At 32.4% G+C, this 18,036-nt stretch overlaps 1 protein-coding gene across 5 annotated transcripts in view; it reads left to right on the top strand.

Moving 5' to 3' along the window:
* The window catches only part of STAG2 (STAG2 cohesin complex component), a 115,667-nt gene that overhangs the window by 80,573 nt on the left and 17,058 nt on the right, over positions 1–18,036 (top strand). For 4 of the 5 annotated variants that reach the window (XM_027092372.1, XM_027092371.1, XM_027092367.1 and 1 more), the window contains 9 exons: positions 957–1,027; positions 1,355–1,442; positions 1,535–1,615; positions 3,738–3,830; positions 7,105–7,279; positions 11,288–11,427; positions 12,893–12,994; positions 15,005–15,153; positions 16,784–16,912. In XM_027092372.1, coding sequence (XP_026948173.1) covers positions 957–1,027; positions 1,355–1,442; positions 1,535–1,615; positions 3,738–3,830; positions 7,105–7,279; positions 11,288–11,427; positions 12,893–12,994; positions 15,005–15,153; positions 16,784–16,912 — 1,028 coding nt within the window. The remainder of the gene's footprint in view (positions 1–956; positions 1,028–1,354; positions 1,443–1,534; positions 1,616–3,737; positions 3,831–7,104; positions 7,280–11,287; positions 11,428–12,892; positions 12,995–15,004; positions 15,154–16,783; positions 16,913–18,036) is intronic. The other variant, XM_027092369.1, reaches the window with a different exon arrangement.

Raw genomic sequence — 18,036 nt, 5'->3', positions numbered from 1 at the left:
AAATTAATGCATTTAGCCTTTTCCACATCACTTTTGTCATTAATGCTGCAAAAAATGATGTGGACTTTCGTAATTTCTAGTTACTTTGTTTAGCAGTTACTTCTTTAACTTTCTTATTTCTGTGTATAGCATTTCATGCTTACTATGTTTTGCTTAATTGGAGGTTTGTGCAAATATGTTGATGTACGAATGATCACATTCTTAAAAATTGTAATGGCTCTACTATTGGCTGGATATGATTCTGATTAGGACAAGTTAATTTAAAATCAAACTATGGTTTGTTAATTAAGTTTAATTACTTACCTTGTATAAAAATTGATGGTGAAAAACAAGCATTTTTTTGAGAGACCTGGGGTTTAATACAGTAAGTTCGATAGTATTTTTAAAAATTTGTAAGTTTCTTATAGTGAGACTCATAAAATTGTCAAAAACTTAAGTTACTCTAAATTGGAAAGTTGATACCCAGAAAAAGGATTAGTATATCTAGTCCTTATGCAGAGGATTTTTTCCAAATTAATTTTAATTGGTCTGATATATCTTTCTTGAGCACTATGTTTCATTTACTTAGTAGATTGTCCTTTAGGTATTACCTTTTATGATCTCTTGCTTGTCCTCTAATATATTTCTCTTTATTGTCCCAATGCATTTATTACTGTGAAAGAGTAGATGTCTTCATTGTTTTGTGTCCAGATCACTTAAAGGAAAAAAGGAGAATGTCATTCAGTTTTTCTCTCTTGGGTATAATGTATCTGTTATAACAACTCTATGTTGACCCATTATTCTGGCCACATTGCTTTAAATTTGGCCAGGTTTAAGTATTGAATGACAAAGTTATTCTGTGGTTTTTAATTAGGTTATTCTTTATTTTCAAGGTGTGGAAATCACCAATGTGATAGCCTAAGATTTTTCACTTTTGTGGTTATTAATGTTTAATATGATATAATTAACATTCATAGGGCGAAGAACCTGATGAAGATGATGCATATCAGGTATTGTCAACATTGAAGAGAATCACTGCTTTTCATAAGTAAGTTGAATCTTAAAGTTTCTGATTTCTTAAAACTGTAGCAAAATCAGAACCAAATTGCATGTTTGGGGATTATAGTGTCAAATTTTTTGCTGGATTTCTTGTGCTTTTGGGAAAAAAGTACTTGATAGAGTCATGTTGTGAATTGGGGAACAACAAATTATCAACTAATATACTTTTTAAAAATACACATTTTTTTTGTTGTTCTTGTGGGCGCATGTTAGAAAGTTTACTACATTTTACTTTAATAGTATTCTTTTAACACTCAAGTCCAGAACAAATGTGATTAAGCTTAACTTTTTAATATAACTTAATTCTTTTTTACAGTGCCCATGATCTTTCAAAGTGGGATTTGTTTGCTTGTAATTACAAACTATTGAAAACCGGAATTGAAAATGGAGACATGCCTGAACAGGTTTTTATTTATTTACAAGTTACATATTTAACTTTGAGAAAGAAGACTTGTGACTTGTAAAATTTAACTGTATTCTCTTTGTTCTTTTATAGATTGTTATTCACGCACTGCAATGCACTCACTATGTAATCCTTTGGCAGCTTGCAAAGATAACTGAAAGCAGCTCTACAAAGGTTTGTGGTGGTTCAGTGGCGTCTTTTTTTATTAAATAGCATTAACTTTTCAGTAAACTTAAACATAAGACATATCAATAAAATCTTGCTTATTTCTAATCTATTTAGCCATGTTTACTTTTAAAAACAGTTATTTGTAGTTGTATATTCAGTGAAAGAACATTAATATGTTTTGTTTAGGGTATGATTCTAAATTTAAAAAATCACATTTATATGTGGCATAATTTATGGATTTCCATATCATTCTCAAAAGTACTGGGTACATAAAGAACTACAGATTTTGTAAATCATGACCAAGAGCCTTTGAAACATACAGATACAGCTATTGGGTTATATAAATTAATTATTACAAACCACCTGTCCCTAGATCTTATGCCTCGTATTGTTTTGGGATCTCCTTATTCATACTCAGGATCTCTGTACTGATGTTCCAAATTCATGATAAATCACTTTCTGGTTGAGTGTAATGTGCCAGCTACTAGGTCATAGAACTTTCAAATTTTTATCTGTAGTGGTAATCCTTGATGTGTTTAGTAATTGAACTAAACAGTACTGCCTTTTCATTTGTAAATTAGAAACTTAAACTTCGTACTTGTAGTAGTAGATGTTGCCTTAAATATTATTTGGGCACATTTTTATAAATATTAAGTAATTTTTGTAAGCTATAGAATTAGCTGTTCATAGTTATTTTCCTCAAAAAGGAATCCTCTTGATAATCAGTTTGTTTTGCATAATTCACAGAATAATTTTAGAATTTTTTTGAGGTTTTTAAGCACAAGATGCAATTATATCTACAAATGGATGTTTTCCACCTTGAAAAGACAATGTAGTACTGTTGTTAAAATAGTGTACTTTTTGTCAGACACCCAAAAAGTTTAATTCAATATCAAGCTTGCAGTAGGAACAGTGACTGTATTAGCAAATATAATTGCTCACCTAAATCAAAAGCATTGAGTTACAAATTAACATGGGAAAAAAGGTAATACTTTTAGTAGAGGAAACAGGGTAAAAATGAAGGTTATTAAATGCAAAAATTATTTCTACTGAAGCTTGGTTGAGTTTTCTTCACCAAATCAATCTCTAAGTTAAACCTGTTTTTATTTAACTTGTCTATTGCATATACCAAATATGTACTGATACTCTATCGTTTGGCATCCAGTATCAGGAGACGGGCCAGAGGTTATGCCTTAAATAAATTAGTGTGGCTGATCTTTATAAAGTAGTTTTCTATTTTAAATTAACTGATGTAAATATTTAGAAAAAGAAAAAAAAGATTCATCCTTTTAGTGTAGGTTAAAATTTTTTTTTCTTAAGTGGAGTAATACCACAAAACTAATTTTTCTTTGGTCCCTCTCTGTTTTTAAAAAGCACAACCACTATCCTACAAATGAAAAATGAAACATGCTGTCCCTTTTTTATCATTTATTTTATTCCATTCATCAGTCAGCCACTCATCAAATTACAAAGTGAGGATGGAACATAAATCTTTACTTGTTAAGCATTCTGAGGTAGTGGATTTATATGGATAGCCATATATAGTCATATAAGTTTTCTCATTCTAAAGGACCCAGATCACGTAGGATATTATCCGTTAATATACCTGGTATTTTTTTTGATAAAATTGTATTCTTATATACAGATGCTTTTTCTGTATGGTGATATTTGGCTTTGAGTGAATATTCTAACACTCAGCTTTGTGAAAACATATATTTACTACACCACCAGTATTTATATATTCATTAATGATATGCATGTACTAATAGTCTGAGGATTTTAAGTACTAGGCCTACAATATTAAGTACATAGTAAATTAAGTGTATTACAGAATGAACAGAGAAATGGAAATTGAAAAAGGCTGAGTTAAAGATGATATAAACAATATTTTTAGATGTCAGCTAATTATCATGAATATACCTGGTGTTTTTAAGCCTGCAATTTGTTGAGATTTTAAAAGTGTTTTTTGTTTTCCTTTTTGATAAATAATAAAGATTTTAAATCTAATATACAAGCAGAGTTAACATAGTTAAATATATGGTGATGTTTTATGTAATTTAAAATATCTTAAATATTGAATGAGTTTTTAATACAGTATTTTAAAATGCTCATGTTAAATTTTTTCAAGGAGGACTTGCTGCGTTTAAAGAAACAGATGAGGGTATTCTGTCAGATATGTCAACATTACCTGACCAACGTGAATACCACCGTTAAAGAACAGGTTAGTAATTACTATAGATAGCAGTCTTTTGTAAGCAACCCTGAATAAATATCTGAACTAATATAGAAAATTTAAGAAATACTGAAATTGGGCAAAGTAGAAATATCTTGTATCTGTCTGTATATATACTATGCTCAAAAAATAGATTAACATTAATTCCATGTGGAGCATTATAGATTACCCGCATATTGCAGTTATTCTGTGTTATTGTTTCTTTATGCCACACATGGTAAACAGACCCATATATACAAAGTAGGTGTATGCAGTTACATAAATTATTCCTGAAAGCAACAAGTATAACAGATATGCCTCAGGGAGGAAAGGTCCATCTGGTTTTGTTATCTCAGAGTATTATCAGATGTTGGCATTCCTGCCCATTCCTGATTGTGTGAGTTATTTTTTCTTATGTGGACTTTGAAATAAAAATTTTAATCACTTCCGTCTTCAGAGTGTTACCTTCCCACCCCATATGCCCTCTTGATTCCATTGCTGCCAAGCTTCTCAGTCTGGAAATACATTGTTACTTGGTGCCATGGGTAGTTTTCCCATCTGTAAAATAACTTCTGATCCTGGGACCAAGAGCCTATTTAGTTTTGAACTGTAACAATAAAGGACTTGGGACATTTTCTTCTCTACAATTCAGATAAGAGGGACAAAATTTCAGAAGGTAGTAAAATGAGTTTATAGTTAATGTCTTAGAATAGGATTTCAGTGAAGTATACACTGATCTAAACTTAATACATGAAGTATTACTTGATATATTTTCATAGGCCACCAAGATACTCAGCTTAATATTCCGTATTTCTTACAGTGTTAGCACATAATTCCTTATGGGTTATTGTGTGTAATCTCCTTTATATATAATCTGTTGTTCAGGCCTTGGAGATTAATTATTTGGTCATTAAATAGCCTGTGTACTAGTCTTCCTAACAGCTTCCAGGAATATGTCCTGGTTAGCTCACAAGACCTGTCAGTTCACCTAATTAATAAATGTCACCACGCTTATCACTGTGTATCCTTACTGTGTATGTTGCAAAAGCTTTTGTAAACTCAAATATCTTGATAGGTATAAATTATTACTATAGTAATAAAATGAGAGGAAGAGACCAAAAGAAGAGGTAAAAGCATAGAGAAAAAAATAAATGTGGTTAGTTCCAAAAAGGCAAAGCTATTATTAAAATCTGCTTTGAGGTCTATATTATAATCTGTCCTTCTAGTAGTAGTCTTCCATTAAATGTAATTTTCTGTTGACTTTGTGATCACAAAATTTTATTTTCCTTATCCCTTCCCAACAAATAACTAAATTTTTTCCAGTTACCTTCTGACTACTTTTACCAGTGTTTGACTCTATTTAAAACTCCTGGCAGAGTTTTTTTTTAACATCTTTATTGGGGTATAATTGCTTTACAATGGTGTGTTAGTTTCTGCTTTATAACAAAGTGAATCAGTTATACATATACATATGTTCCCATATCTCTTCCCTCTTGGGTCACCCTCCCTATCCCACCCCTCCAGGCAGTCGCAAAGCACCGAGCCGATATCCCTGTGCCATGCGGCTGCTTCCCACTAGCTATCTACCTTACGTTTGTGAGTGTGTATATGTCCATGACTCTCTCTCGCCCTGTCACAGCTCACCCTTCCCCCTCCCCATATCCTCAAGTCCGTTCTCCAGTAGGTCTGTGTCTTTATTCCTGTCTTACCCCTAGGTTCTTCATGACATTTTTTTTTCTTCTTAAATTCCATATATATGTGTTAGCATACGGTATTTGTCTTTTTCTTTCTGACTTACTTCACTCTGTATGACAGACTCTAGGTCTATCCACCTCATTACAAATAGCTCAATTTCGTTTCTTTTTATGGCTGAGTAATATTCCATTGTATATATGTGCCACATCTTCTTTATCCATTCATCCAATGATGGGCACTTAGGTTGTTTCCATCTCTGGGCTATTGTAAATAGAGCTGCAGTGAAGATTTTGGTACATGACTCTTTTTGAATTTTGGTTTTCTCAGGGTATATGCCCAGTAGTGGGATTGCTGGGTCATATGGTAGTTCTATTTGTAGTTTTTTAAGGAACCTCCATACTGTTCTCCATAGTGGCTGAACCAATTCATATTCTCACCAGCAGTGCAAGAGTGTTCCCTTTTCTCCACACCCTCTCCAGCATTTATTGTTTCTAGATTTTTTGATGATGGCCATTCTGACTGGTGTGAGATGATATCTCATTGTAGTTTTGATTTGCATTTCTCTAATGGTTAATGATGTTGAGCATTCTTTCATGTGTTTGTTGGCAGTCTGTATATCTTCTTTGGAGAAATGTCTATTTAGGTCTTCTGCCCATTTTTGGATGGCAGAGTTTTTATAAAGCTCCTCAAGATATAACTTCATCCAAAAAATATATATATATATATATATATATATATATAAAACACTTCAGCTTTATTGCTTTATTTATTTGTTTATTTATTTAGCTGTGCCAGGTCTTAGTTGTGGCATGTGGGATCTTTAGTTGTGGCATACGAACTCTTAGTTGCGACATGTGGGATCTAGTTCCCTGACCAGGGATCGAACCCAGACCCCCTGCATTGGGAGCGTGGAGTCTTAGCCACTGGACCACCAGGGAAGTCCCACTTCAACCTTATGTTTATTATACTGTCAGGTTTGCCTGATGATTAGTAAGCAGACCCACACTTGGTTATGTTTTTTTTACTTAATCATCACATATACTGACAATGAGAAGTCCTATAGATTTTGTGATCTCTCTTCTAAGAGATCTTCTAGGAGATATTCATCTTCTTGGTATAAGTGTTTTTCTTCCACAGAAGAAAAGAATGGTACCAAGTTTATACATTATTTGATATTTGAGAATGTATACCATGAGACATTGTGGTATATATAGTGTAAAGGGTGGGGTTTGGAGTCAGAAAACCTGAGATTGAGTCTTGATTGCATGTTTTGATGATGTTAACATATTGTACAAATCACTTAAAAAATTAAAAGAAAATTGCTGAAAATTAAAAAATATTTGTGAAATTATCTTGCAGTTAGTAAATCACAATGCAAATATCAGTAGTTATTGTAGAAAAAATTACACTCTTCACTTTTAAAATCTTAGGAAAATAGTAGACATTGCTTTTCTTATGAGTTTCAAATATAGAAAGTTGGATTTTATTTCCACATTAAATATGTAAGTTACTTGTGGCAGTTCGTGAGAAACTTTGGTTTATGGCATGCTATCCTTTTTTTTTATTTTTTTTTTTATTTTTATACTAGGCCTTCACTATTCTATGTGATATTTTGATGATCTTCAGCCATCAGATTATGTCAGGAGGGCGTGACATGTTAGAGCCATTAGTTTACACCCCTGATTCTTCATTGCAGTCTGAGTTGCTCAGCTTTATTCTGGATCATGTCTTCATTGAACAGGATGATGACAATAACAGTGCAGGTAATTTTATTGCCATCTTTTTGTTAAATCTGTGTGTCTACTATAAATCAAATTTAATTAACAGCAATGTAAAGTGTTACACTACTGTTTGATATTTTATTCTTAAAACATGAAACACAGGTATATTTTCCAGTGCAATTTGTGTTCATTGCTTGTAACATTGTAAAGACAATGTGGTATCACAGAGCATAGGCTTTGGAATCAAATCTTTGTTTCTCACTAGTTGTGAGCTTGTTTTTCTAATTTGTAGCTACCTTACAGAACTGTACAAGTTAATTAAATTGAGCAAAGTGACTAGTATAGTGCCTGGGCATGTAGTAGGTAGGTACTCAACAAAATTTACTTCTCTTTCCCCTTAATCATTGGTAATACCAATATTCAAGTAATTAGAGCAGAATAAAGTGTTTCTTTAAATGACCTTTTTGTTGTATACTTTCATAGCATAATTTTTCTGTAAAAGTCTGGGGCAGTACAGAATGTTACAGGTAAATAATCAAACCAACGTTGCCTAGTGTTAAGTTACTCTTCGCACCCTAATTGCATACACAGATGCCTTACTTGAACAAGAAATCGTGGAAAAACAGATAGTATTTGGTGACTTCTTCTGGGTTTTTTTTTTTTCCAATTTGAAGTTAAACTTGAAGGATATATAACATCAGTATGTGTATGTCCATACATAAACTGACACATCACTGCAAAGCTTTTAACTATATATAATTCTAGACATGGCTTGTAGCTTATTTTTTATCAATAGAGAGCTTTGTTCTCAAGTATTAGAAACTTAACCAGAACAGAATTGAGAAACCTAAGTAGCCAAAACAGATATCAAAATCCATGTACTAAAGTTTATATACTTAGAATTTTCCACCATTCACTTTCAGCTGTTGGTTTAGTTACACTTTATTTTTAACATTCATTTGACATTTATTGGGCAGCAGGCAGTATACTAGATGCTATGAATATCAAAAAAATGAGACAGGGTCTTTTCCTTTAAGAATTCAATTCAAGTGGAAAAGACATATCTAAAAACAAGTAATTATAATGTAATCTGACAAGTAATAGAGGTAGGTACAAAGTGTTGTGGGCATGTAGAGGAAGTTATAACTGTTCTGTAGGAGTCAGAACACCACTGAAATAAGCTAACATCAGAAATGGATCCTAAAAGATGAGTAGGAGTTTTTAAAACTTCTATAGGAAAACATAGTTATATTCCCAACACTGATACAAAATTGGTTTTGGTCTATAACCCTTTTGTTAGTTGGGGACTACCTCAACTTCATTTAGATCATAGGAAATAGGAATGAGAATAAGCTTGCCAATACTCCTAAATTTTCTGGGAGCTTCCTGGAATTACACTTTGTCTTACCTCCTTGGACTTCGTGTTTTTCTATTTCCACTTTAAAAATGAAATGTATTCCAATTCTATGGAAAAGAATAAAATGTAACACACTTGTATATACCAACCACCAGCATTTGTCAAATTTTGCTCTGTTTGTTTCATATTTGTTTTTTAAAGGAATAGATACAAAAGAAGCCCTTGTTTGTATCCCTCCCCATCCCATTATTCTTTTTCCCTAGAGATAACTGCTATCCTGAATTTGCTGTTTATCATGCCTTTGCATTTTAATTTTATTTTACTGGGAATTTATGTATCTTTTAACAATATATAGTTTATTTTCTGTTGCTAGCTTCCACATAAATGGTATCATGTTGAACATTTTATTTTTCAATTTGCTTTTTTGAGTTAACATTATTTGTGAAATTTGTCAGTATTGACATGTGATTATAGCTTATTCATCCTGACTGCTGAATACTATGTGATATGAATTAACCACACTTTATCCATTTTCATATTGATGAACATTTAGGTTTCCATCTTTTCTCCTATTATAAATAGTGTTACAAAAATGTTCTTATACTTATCTCCTTGAGCACATGTGCAAATGCTTTTCTAGTGTACAGGCATACCTCCTTTTATTGCACTTCGTAGATACTGTGTATTTTAATAAATTGAAGGTTTGTGACAACCCTTCATCACACATGTCTATGGGTGCCATTTTTCCAACAGCATTTGTTCTCTTCATGTTTCTGTGTCTTTTTTTGGGTAATTCTTGCAACATTTCAAACTTTTCCATTATTACAATATTTGTCATGGTGATCTGTGATCTTTGATGTTACTACTACAACTCGCATGAAAGTTTAGATGATTAGCATTTTTTAGCAATGAAATGTTTAACGTATGTACATGTTTTTAGACATAATGCTATTGCACACTTAGTAAGACTATAGTATAGTGTAAACATAACTTTTATATGAACTGGGAAACCAAAAAATTCATGTGACTCATTGTAGTATTCCCTTTATTGCGGTGGTCTAATCAAACCTGCAATATCTCCGAGGTGTGCCTGTATACCTAAGAGTGGCATTGCTAGATTATGTAGTCTATGTATATCTTAAACTTGACCACAAGTTGCCAGATTATTCTCCAAAGTCATTTTATTCTTTTATCCTCCCACCAGCAACATATGATAGTTTCCATTGCTTTTCATACTCATCTAACCCCTGGTATTGTAGACCCATGGTTATTTGATTTGTTAGCCCACATCAGACTAGAAGGGGAGAATAAAATAGGGAATGCTTCTAGAGGCACTGGCAACACATAATAATAATGGCAACTGACATTTATTAAAGGCCCAGTGTGTTAGACACTTCTGTAACATTCTTTAATCCCCACAAGAGAAAAAGGTGGCTAATTTTTGATAAGAAACCTAAAAATCAGGGCTCAAAAAACTCTTAATATCTGGGTAACTTAGTCTGTAGGGGGAATAAGTCTGTATCCCTCTAGTTCCTGAGAACAGTACCAAACAATGATTGGAAACAATATTGTATAGAAATCCATTATAATCACAGAGTCATTAAGAAAAAGTTAGCTTGTATGTTCAGTGTACTCTTTTAAAAGAATGAACAGTACGTTTTAGGTTTCTAAGCAAATGACTTTGGCATTCTGGAATAGGCACTTTTGATAACAGAAACTTTCGGATGGTCTGTCTTAAACAAACTCCTATTCTTAAAATTTGGTTTTTATTTACTAGCAGTTATCAAGGATTATCAGAGTCAGGGTAAAATAAATACTTGTTTTAAAAGAGTTCTTATTTTATACACAGTATTTTTTATGTAAGTAATTTCATTTGTAAAATTTGTCAAGAGGAAAATTCTTTGCATAGCTTTTTATGTAAAAGGCTTCGTTACAATTTTATGCACAGTATCAAATAATTTGAAAATCCTTTGGCAGTACTTGGAGGCTGTAATCCGGCTTTCTCAGCTATGAATTTGGAAATAATTTTGTCCCTTTGATAACTGAATATCAAGATCTCACATAATGGATCAGAGCAGATATATGTGAAGTTACCTTAAAAAGACAGAATGGTTTCTAGGCCAGTCTAACTGAATATCTGTAATATGTATAAAGAAAGTATCTGTCAATAAAAGTTGGGTTTGAGGTTGAGTGGGGTCATCTTTAGAAGGAATAACAGAATCTCTGAGGTTGTCTGCCCCTAGGGAAGAAAGAGCCTTACCCAACAGATACTGAATATGCAGGTCTCATCGGCAAACTATCCTGCTAGGGAAGTAGATTAATGTGTTAGGCAAGCTTAGCCTGATTTCACTAAACATCAGTTCCTCTCACTCACTCCACTTGTTCCTGTTCCATGTTCACTAAACAGCCTTCTGATTTGACGTCACAAAAATTTTGTGTATTGGAATAAATGGGCTGGTCATTCATGAAGATATTGAGTGATTATAATTTTTATTTTATTTAAATGTTTTTCCCTTATTTTTCAAATTCTCCAAAATAAAGATGTTTTATATTGAATTTGATACACACAGACACACACGCATGCACATACACATGCACGCGCGCGCGCACACACACACACACACACACACACACACACACACACGGCTGAAGTAAAATACAGATGGCTTAATGTTGGAAACCTTTTTCCCCAGATGGTCAGCAGGAAGATGAAGCCAGTAAAATTGAAGCTCTGCACAAAAGGAGAAATTTACTTGCAGCGTTTTGTAAGCTAATTGTATATACTGTGGTGGAGATGAATACAGCTGCAGATATCTTTAAGCAGTATATGAAGGTAAAGTTGAAAAATGGATAGCGAGATATTTTTATGTTGCTTTTATGTTTGGTTGCCATTGAATTTTTTAATAGTAAATTACTTTTCTAGTGTAAAAGAAATCTCTTAAAATATTTAACATTTTCAGTAAATTTTCTCATACCTCTGATCCTCCATTAATGGACATTTTGGGTTTATTGAGTTCATTTGTGTTTGGAATATTGCAAACAGCTTGTCTTAGGTTAACTGTCACTAATAGAAATTGCTTTTGTGATTTAGTTTAAAACAACAGGATGGTGTCCCTCCCCTGCTTGATGTAACATAAAAAAGTGTTTAGGAGTCAGAGAACTAGATAATACAGTTTTGGCTTGGTTACTATGCAGCTTGTGACCTTGAGTAATTCAGTACCTTTTGTGTCCTGCGTTTCTTCATCTGTTCCACTGTGATAGCTAAGGTTCCTTAAGCTCTGAAAATCTGATTTGAGTCACAGTGGGTTATTCACAAATTGTCATAAATATGTGTGAGATTCTTTAACTTGTAAGTAGTAGTAGAAAGGATATTGTTGATTGTACTAACAGAATGTGACTAAATACGGTGTGATGATTTTTCTGTAATCCTTTTTCAAGTAAAATCTAATTATAAATGTAAACATTTTTTAAGCTTTTGCTTTTACAGGATAAAACATGTAATACATTTATCAAAACCTAATTAATTCTCTCTTCAGAATACTTTCCTATATGATAGAACCATTAATAAAGTACTTTGGAACTTAAGTTATTTGACCTGATACTTGTTAGATTTTTTTTTTTAACTAAGGTTGTTTTTGAAGTCATTTTGCAAATTTTAAACTTTTAGACTTAGGTATTCTAAATTAAAGTCAATTTTGTTAGTCATATAGGAGCATGGTTATCCTGTTATCTCTGGTAGTTGTTAATGTATGCATTTTGAAACAAGATCTTAAATTAGAAAAAAAATTCCTGTGCAGTGTGTAATGTAAATGCCACATACAGTAAGTTTTCTTTTAAATGTTGTTAATAGGCTGTTAGTTTCTATAAGCCAAATCAATAAATTTGGAAACTGCTCATGAACTACATGCCATTAGCAATGAATAAGTTATGAAAGTAACTGATTACATTCATTGTCTTAATAGTTCACAAAGAGCACAGAACTTTGTTTCTGTCCTTTGTTTTATTTCTGAAAATCTGTATAACTTAATTATTGTTAAACAATATACCTCCTTAAAACCAACTGTGGAGCTTAATGTGATTAGATCTTAACTGTCTGATATTTCTGAATTTACTGATGTTAGGGATTATGTGTTTAAAGATTATAATGACGTTTTAGTAACATTCTTCCGTGTCTTTGAAGGCATAATTCTAGCCAAATAACATTCTTGTGATATGCTTATGTGACTAACCTAAAATTAGTCTTATTGTCCAATAGTTTTAAGAGACAAAGGCCTAATTTGTACAAATTTCTTTTCTAGTATTATAATGACTATGGCGATATCATCAAAGAAACAATGAGTAAAACAAGGCAGATAGACAAAATTCAGTGTGCAAAGACCCTTATTCTCAGTTTGCAACAGGTAAGACATGAAGAGTACCAGGTTTAGGCTAGCAAAATAAGCACTTAATAGTTTTCAAGTTAACAGTTGAAAACTGGGAAAAGGATGCAATAGATAGTTCATAAAAGTGGAAATGAAAAATACTCAATCTCACTAGTAGACATTGTGCAAGTGAGATCATTTTTTGCTTTGAGACTGGCAAGAGTGGCAAAACCTATAGCCGCCTAAGGTATGGGAGAAACAGGTTCTGACAGCAAGGTATATTGGTTCAACCTTCCTGGCAGGTAGTTTGGCAATATATGTCAAAATTTATAATGTGTATGCCATTTGAGGCAGCAGTTCTACTTCTGGAAGTTCATCCACAGTGGTAATAGGATAACTTTGCAAAAATGAGTGTAAAAGATTATACATTGCAAAGTTATTTATAATAGCAAGAAATTAGAAAATATAAATGCCTGTCAATAGGATATTAGATGAATATATTGTGTAGTATATCTCTGCAGTGGCTGTGTAGCACTTAAAATTGGTGTAGATCTGTATTCATTAATTCGTAAAGATCTCTACAATATATAGTTTGAGAATAAAAAAAGATTGCAGTATAGCATCTCTATAAAATTGTGCACATCTCTGTGTACCTATTTGGAAAAAATAATCACCAAAATGTTAGCTGTGGTTAACTTGCTTTGGTAGGTTCCAGGTGAATTTTACTTTATTCTTTGTACATTTGTACATGTATTTTAATGAGCATTTATCAACCATATAATCAAAATGTACCAGTCATTTTCATTTTGGCAGTGTCAAGGCAGGTTTAATTAGGCAAAAATCATTTGCTTAGTATACTTTTGTCTGTAGAGACCAAATGCATGCAGAACATAACCCAACCCATTTCACTTTGATAAACTTTCTTGTTTTTTAGAGATCTAGGTATGAAAGTTCTTAATTTCATTTGCATATTTTGATATTCTTTATTAAAATTAATAGAATTTAAAAGGTTTTAAAGGCAGCATTTAAATAACTTTTGGTGTAAAATAATAGCTGTTTGCTGTAGAAAGTTTAGAAAATATTATAGGAAAACTAGAAAAAATACAACTTATCTTTAATTTTTTTCACTTAACAGTGTTTTAATTTTTAACTTCCTAATCTTTTTTATGCCTATGTGAAATCTTATTTTACAAACATAAAAAATCATATTGCACATTGTCTTGAAATGCTGAATTTTTCATATTAATAAATCCTGAACACTTTCATGCCATTAAATACTTTCCTCTGCATTTTTAATGACTGTGTAGTATTCCATTTTATAGAGGGACTATAATTTAACCAAGATCTCTTCTCGTTTGATGTTGAGGTTTTTTACAATTCTTGCCATTATAAATAGCACTAAGACAAACATTTTTGTACTTCCGTATTGTATACAGATATTACTGTTATCATTCCTTTTGGATAAAGTCTGATAATAACAATTGCTTACTCAAAGGGCATGAAAATTCTAAAGCTTTCACTACACATTGCCAGATTGCTCTGTAGAAAGGTTTTCTCAGTTTATGTTCCCAGCAGATCAGTGCCCATTGCACTGTATTCTTAAGTAGTAGCCATTATCTTTTTAAAATCTTGGCAGCTTGATAATTGAAAGATTGTATCTTGTTTTGCTAACTTTATGATGAAAGTTCTTGATGTGAAGATCCATCATTTAAATGTCAATAAGAACATAGTTGTTAGTTGGTTTCCTTTTTCTTTATATTTTTATATGCTATTTTAATATCCAATTAATACCGGCAGAAAAGAATTCTGTCGTAACTAATCTAAGGAGTTTCTAATGTCAGTAACTACCTCTAGTCTGAATATATGAAGTGCTACAATTTTGGTCATTTGTATCATGTTTTTAAAAATCCATGTTATAGAATGAAGTACAATGCCTTATTTATAGAACATCAAGTATATTTTAAATATAAAATGTAGTATTTTAAAATTAGATGTTAATAATCCATAGTTATTAAAAAACTTTAACATGCTTTCTTTCTTTCCAAACAGCTTTTTAATGAAATGATACAGGAAAATGGCTATAATTTTGATAGGTCATCCTCAACATTCAGCGGCATAAAAGAACTTGCTCGACGTTTTGCTTTAACTTTTGGACTCGATCAATTGAAAACGAGAGAGGCCATTGCTATGCTACACAAGTAATTTCCAAATATTTTATTCAGCTTGTTTGTTAATCATGAAGTTTTTTTGTATCTTGCTCTTTTGTTTAGAATAACCAAGTTCAATTGATGCTTTATTACTTGTTTACAAATCTGTGGCATGTCTCCTTTCTTAAGAACCAGTTATAGTGCTATCTCTGTTAACACATGAATTGGGACTAAAACACCTTTTATAGAAAAGTCTTTGCTTTAATTAAAACCATACAAAATCTTTATAAATTACGTGAAGAAAAGCAACATATATTCATCAGGTATTATAGAATCTCTTTTAACAGTTTTTGTCATAATCTCTCTTGCTGGGTAGATAATGTTTTGAGATTTGATTTCTTTGTTTCAAGTTTTTTGTTTCTGGTTCTGTTCTCTATTTTGCAGTGACCTTTTCTCTTGTTTTGAGCCACAATCTTTATTTTGTCTGCATGTTTTCTTTGCCTTATCAAAATTGGAAATCATCTCATTTTATTTTAGGCATGTAATTTAGTGATCAATTATACTTTTAAGTATATTTTAGAGCTCTAACATAACCAACATGTGGTTATTAATACCCTTTATGTCTTTATTGTGGATAAAGAGCCTTGCCTTTGGAAAAATCAAGAGGCTTGGGCTCTGTTTCATTGAAAGCTCTCTGTTTTGTGTCTTTTTAAAATTCCTGTTGCTTACTTAATTATGAAGTGTTAAATGTCTTCCTTCAGAAATTGTTCTGCTCTTTGTTAGTCCTATACCTTCCTCAACTTTAATTTACTCTCTCCTTTTCACTTTGCTCTAAAAGTCTCAATTTTCTTTTTATGCCTTTTAATACTATGGATGAGAATTTTAGGTAATATTTAAGGACCACACATGTAGTAATTATTTTGAGAAGTAATATATTATTTACTTCATATATATATATATATATATATATATATATATATATATATATAATGTTGGGTAGTTGTCTTGATTAATAGAGGTATTTATTGTTAAATAAATATAAACTGGGCCTTGAGTGGAGTTTAATTTTTAAACTTTACTCTTAAGTGGGTCATTACAGATAGTCTTGAATCATTATTTTTAAGTTGATCCTATGTGTTATAGTTGATCTCCTTTGTGTCTTGAAAAATACAGAAAATGTACTGATCATTATGTGAAAGGATTTGGGTTATTTTCTATGGAAAAGAGAACTGAGGAGAGAATGTAGATATACCAAACCACATTTTAAATAAAGACCAGCTGGTGTGTGTATGTGTGTGTCTGTTTTGTTTTAAAGAAAGTAACAGTTGGGAGTTCCCTGGCGGTCCAGTGGTTAGGACTTGGCGCTTTCACTGCTGGGGCAAGGGTTCAGTCCCTGGTCAGGGAACTAAGATCCTGCAAGCTACGTGGCGCAGCATGCCCCTCCCCCCCGCCAAAAAATAAAAATAAAAACCAAAACAAACAAAGTAAAAGTGGCATAAAATGTAAATATATTTGCTCATTCTCGCACTGTAGCCTCCTTATTCTCTCTATTCCTCAGATTAAATGCATGACAAAGGAAACATCTTAGTAGTGGGATGAAGTATAGAGAAATTCCCTAAGTTATTCAATTTTGTATTGTAGTCCTTTAAATATTTGTCTTTTTTTGTTGTTTTTGTTGCAGAGATGGCATAGAATTTGCTTTTAAGGAGCCTAATCCACAAGGAGAGAGCCATCCACCTTTAAATTTGGCATTTCTTGATATTCTCAGTGAATTTTCTTCTAAACTACTTCGACAAGACAAAAGAACAGTGTATGTATTTGTTAGAAATACTCTATTTAATTTTGTTTTGGAATTCTTAAAGATTAATTGTTATACTTGGTTTCCCTCTCAGATTAGATTAGATTTGTAGGATTGCATTAATGCACAAAGAACTTTATACTTCAGAAATTTTATAATTTAAGGATTATAACTGTTTTATGCATAATACTCCATTTTAATTCTGTGAGTTCCCCTTACAGTGTAGTTGAGGCTTTAGAGGTGTAACTGGAATGCTTTGTGTATTCCTATTTGAGTTCTTGGCTCAGCCTAACTAATGAAGGAGCATTTAACAAATAATGATATCGCTGATCCATCAGGAGCACCTTAGTCTGTGTCCTGAGCCATGACTACACTGGAAAGTAGAAGTCCCCCTCTTTTATCTTTGTACTTTAACTACAAGTCCTGTTCTCAACAGGCCATTTAAACAGGATACTTTTATGGTTTGGTCTTCTAAAATCATGACTTATGTTCTAAGAGAGCCTAACAAATGGAATTAAAGTCTCAAAATCTTCTTTCATCTCTTCCACCCCCACCCCCCAACCCCGGGCTTTGAGGTATAAAAAGACAGAAGAATATGAATAACTCATAGGTAATGTCTTCTGAAAGCCCACCAGTATTTTGCTTTTAAAGATCGTATAGATCTTGGGGACTTCCCTGGTGGTCCAGTGGTTAAGACTTCACCTTCCACTGCTGGGGGTGCGGGTTCAGTCCCTGGTCGGGGAGCTAAGATCCCACATGCCTTGTGGCCAAAAAACCAAAACATAAAAAAGAAGCAGTATTGTAACAAGTTCCATAAAGACTTTAAAAATGGTCCACATCAAAAAAGTCTTTAAAAAACATCATTGTATAGATATTATATGAAATTCTAAAGCAGACAGAACGGTGATAGAAATCACAATAGTGGTTACTTCTTGGGGTTGGGGAGACTGAATGGGAAAAGGGATACAGGGTACTCTGTAGGGTCATAGGAATGTCCCATATCTTGATAGGTGTATGGGTTACATGGCTGCATTCGTTTGCAAAACTGATCCAACTTTACTGTTAATTTCTGTGCATTTTATTATATATAAATTTATCCCAGTTCAAAATTGCATTGAGGAATTACCTGGTGGTCC

The sequence above is a fragment of the Aethalodelphis obliquidens genome, unplaced genomic scaffold (assembly GCF_003676395.1).
Source record: "Aethalodelphis obliquidens isolate GAN/ISIS:26980383/991018 unplaced genomic scaffold, ASM367639v1 scaffold77, whole genome shotgun sequence".
NCBI classification, from domain to species: domain Eukaryota; kingdom Metazoa; phylum Chordata; class Mammalia; order Artiodactyla; family Delphinidae; genus Aethalodelphis; species Aethalodelphis obliquidens.
This window is presented reverse-complemented; position numbering and strand designations above follow the sequence as displayed.